The sequence below is a fragment of the Oncorhynchus tshawytscha genome, linkage group LG14 (assembly GCF_018296145.1).
Source record: "Oncorhynchus tshawytscha isolate Ot180627B linkage group LG14, Otsh_v2.0, whole genome shotgun sequence".
Taxonomy (NCBI): domain Eukaryota; kingdom Metazoa; phylum Chordata; class Actinopteri; order Salmoniformes; family Salmonidae; genus Oncorhynchus; species Oncorhynchus tshawytscha.
In genome coordinates this window covers 50,183,777-50,187,681 of record NC_056442.1, presented here as the reverse complement: position 1 = coordinate 50,187,681, position 3,905 = coordinate 50,183,777, and the positions used below count along the sequence as shown (strand labels likewise).

The window sequence follows — 3,905 nt, the reverse complement described above, 5'->3', positions numbered from 1 at the left end:
CACTGACTCACACACACACACACTCGTAACATCCTAATCATTACAAAACATCTATTCGATCAAATAAACAATTACATTGTTTGTTAACCAAATTCGACACTTATTGACCTCCATACAAAAACTCCTTGCTCGACGCCACCTGCTGGAGAAGAAAGATATTGACAGATTGAGTGCAGTTATTTATCTTGCTTCGTCTCTTCATACATGCCTGCAAACAACACTGGCTGGCTGGTTAACGAAAGTTCCCGAACTCCACCGGCATTTCCCGGAACTGTGTGCGGCAAATGTACATGAGGAAACACATGGCCAGGCACGCTGATCAACTGCATAATATATATCAAAATATTCTATTAAACATCTGGCTGCTTTACATCCTAATTGAATATAGTATATTTTAATAGCCCGACGAGTTCTCAGTTCGTTCATCATGACGTTGATGTGCTACAACAAAGGTTGCGGACAACGATTTGACCCAGACGACAACGCTGGTGGTAAGTAAAGCTAAAAAGGAATTTAACTGGCTGTGTTTTACAAACTATGATTGTCTACACACGGCATTCTCAGTTTAGGAATAGTTGAATGTTAGATATTGTACACGTTCTTTACTATTAGCAAGTGACAGCTGCAAACGTGTGGCTTTGTGGATTTTTGTGCGCTACTCCCGTTACGGAATCGCATGGAACACGTTGGAGACGTAAATATAACCAGGGCGGATCACCAACATTTTTTAGTATGATCTGAAAGGAAGGTGTTGATACAATGAAATATATATATTTTTCATATGTTTTATGAAGCTAGATAGTTATGTCCGTATGTTTCTCTATCATATTAATGAATGTTCTCCTCCATAGATGCCTGCACCTTTCACCCTGGCGTGCCTGTTTTTCACGATGCTCTTAAGGTAGGGTCAACCTTACCCTGACAGAACCACTAAACACAGTATGTGAGTAAGACTGTTGGGACAATAACGGTACGGCTGCTGGTTCGAATCCCAGCGACGACTAGGTGAGACATCTGCCCACGTGCCCTTGAGCAAGGCACTTTCTCCTGTAAGTTGCTCTGGATAAAAGCATCTGGTAAATGTACAGCGGTGTCCTCTGCTAATCACCTCTCATTCATCTCCACTTACCTGAACACAAAACATAGGTGATAAAAGCAGATGAAGGAGAGGAAACGAGGTCTAGAAAGATTTTTATAGACTATTGACTGTGTGGGTAATGAACCCGTATTGTGGTTGACCTGACTGTGTCCTGTAGGGCTGGTCCTGCTGCACGAGACGCACCACGGACTTCTCAGACTTCCTCAGCATAGAGGTGAGTTAACCCCCCGGCTCTGTCTGCTCCCTCTCCGAGATAGAAGAGAAGAGGCCTTTGTAAAGTTTCAGAAGTGTTCAGTATTAAATGTGGATATGCTAAAGTTGAAGAGTGTGTTTCTCTCCTCAGGGCTGCAGCAGAGGTATCCATAACAGAGAGAAGCCAGTGGAGCCGATCCTGCCGGAGGTGACGAGCTCAGAGGGGAGGAGAGAGAAGGGGGAGGAGCTAAAGCCTCGCGGTGACCCCTATATCATTCAGGCTCCTAAACCACTAGAGCTGATACACAGACCCAGGTAACACACGTTACTCAGGTGACACACACACAGTTTGTGTTTATCCTTAGTGATCATGCGTGTGTGTGTGTTTCAGTGGTGATGAGCCCCTGGTCAGACTTCAGCAGAAGGTGTTCTCCTCTCTGAGACAGGCTCTGGAGAAAGTCCAGCTGGCAGAGAGCAGCCAACCTCACAACACAGGTATGCTGCTGTCATAATGGACCTATAACCTGGCTCTGATAGGATTGAGAGGTGGGTGGCTCACAGGCTCTCTGTCTCCCACTAGAGGAAGAGGGGGTGAAGATTGGCACGTCCTGTAAGAATGGAGGATGCTCCAAGGTAGAGTACTACTCCATTTCTCAGTGTGTGTAGAAGTTACCAGTCATGGCTCAGAGAGTGATGAGATGAATAGCTGTTTTGATTTAGTGTATTGTGTTGGTGTGTGTCCTGGTTCCTCTCCCTTGTAGTCTTTCTCTGGTCCAGGGAGTAACGAGGAGAAGTGTAAACACCACCCTGGAGTCCCTAACTTCCACGAGGGGTGAGACCCAAAAACACTTGAGATTCTGATGTCCTCCTCCTGTACAGTATATCTGGATAGATGTGTGATCAATGACTGTTGTTGGCCTCTGTTCTGGGCTTGTCAGGATGAAGTTCTGGAGCTGCTGTAGGAGGAAGTCGTCTGACTTTAACTGTTTCCTGGCCCAGGAGGGCTGCACCATAGGAAGTCACCTCTGGAGGAAACCAGACAAGGTCAGCACCCCTTCAGAGTTTAGCTCAGGCACTGACTCAGACAGATTCACACAATCTATTTATTTCTCTCTGCCCCCTCCAGGGGATGAAGGTGGTACCATGTCGGTTCGATTGGCACCAGACAGGCGGCCAGGTCATCATCTCGATCTATGCCAAGAACTCTCTACCAGAGCTCAGCTATGCAGAGGCCAACGGCACCACGGTACACACCACACACAGGCAAACAGATATTTGAAAATGCTTGCCTTTTGTGTCAGTGGTTAGTATATCTGTGTTCTAGGTGATCATCCGTGTGGTCTTTGAGGGAGAGAAGGAGTTTGAGCAGAAGATCAACTTATGGGGGGTGAGTGACGAAGATTATGGTGGTAACGAGTGATGAGGGTAATGAGCTGTTCAATGTGACAGTGTGGATAGGCAGAAATCATCATATAAAGTAACTATTAGAACTCTTAAGTCCTTTAATAGGATCTCTGTGGTAGTCATAGTTCATCTCCCTCTCATGTCTCCTAGGTGATCGATGTGACTAGCAGTGTGGTGAACATGATGTCTTCCAAGATGGAGATCTCTATGGGGAAGGGGGAGCCAATCACCTGGGCCCGTCTGGACCTGCCCTCTCCCACAGACACGCCCACTGAGGGGGGGAATGGGATTGGAAAGGCGTAGAACTAGACAGAAGGAAATCAATCACATGGTACATGCTCCTCCCATATGTTTTAGTGAACCTGTTGAAGATCGGCTGAGAGCAGTATTTATTACTGACATGCTACTCAGAATGCGGAGGCTAAACTTCACTGAAACACTGTCTGAAGGCGATAACCATCAGGTCTTCCTACTGAAACACAGTAACCATCAGGTCTTCTTACTACCTCCTCACTTGAAAAGAGATGCAGGCAGCTATCACCCTAGCATCCCTCATCAGGATCTGTATCTAAGGAGCAATTTGGGACAGCCAGTCAGAATGTAAACTGTTCTCAACCTCAACCACACACACACACACACACACACACACCAGAGGAGGACGGGCTCATTGGAATGGCTGGAAGGAATTGAACAGAGTCGAATGTGGTTTCCATATGTGTTTGATACCTTTTCATTCATGCCACACACACACAGTCCTTCTGTTCTTTGTCAATTGCATTTGAGGATATTTGTGCCATTTATTAATATTAGTTGCCTTCCAGAAAATGTAACCTGTCAAATTAAGTTCTCTTACTTTAACAGTCTTTGTTTTGGGTTTTAATTGTTTTTGCTCACTTCTGAGATCTGTGATTTAGTTTCACTCTTTACTTGCTGTAGTTTGTTTTCATACAAGGCAAATAAAGCTATGTGCTCTCCCACAGACTTAATAAACCTCTGAACCTACATTGTAATTACAGTGTCGGCTATCTTCATACCAGAGAGTTAACGCTCACAAACCATGACTTTATTAAAAGTTGTTTTACTAAAAGCACATGGTACGTTCAGCGATGGGAGAGGATGTGGCTTCAGACTGGCTCAGATACTACAGAGTGTTAGGCAGGGTGGGAGAGGATGTGGCTTCAGACTGGCTCAGATACTACAGAGTGGTAGG

General features: G+C 45.4%; 1 protein-coding gene across 1 annotated transcript; it reads left to right on the top strand.

Annotated features, from left to right (window-relative positions):
• Positions 1-206: 206 nt before the first annotated feature.
• On the top strand, positions 207-3,705 carry LOC112267297 (cysteine and histidine-rich domain-containing protein 1). Its single transcript, XM_024445571.2, has 11 exons — positions 207-491; positions 852-901; positions 1,257-1,313; positions 1,443-1,606; positions 1,683-1,786; positions 1,872-1,924; positions 2,053-2,123; positions 2,230-2,335; positions 2,418-2,537; positions 2,616-2,678; positions 2,846-3,705. Exons 1-11 carry the CDS (start codon positions 428-430, stop codon positions 2,996-2,998), a joined length of 1,005 nt encoding a protein of 334 aa, XP_024301339.1. The 5' UTR covers positions 207-427; the 3' UTR covers positions 2,999-3,705.
• Positions 3,706-3,905: the final 200 nt, after the last annotated feature.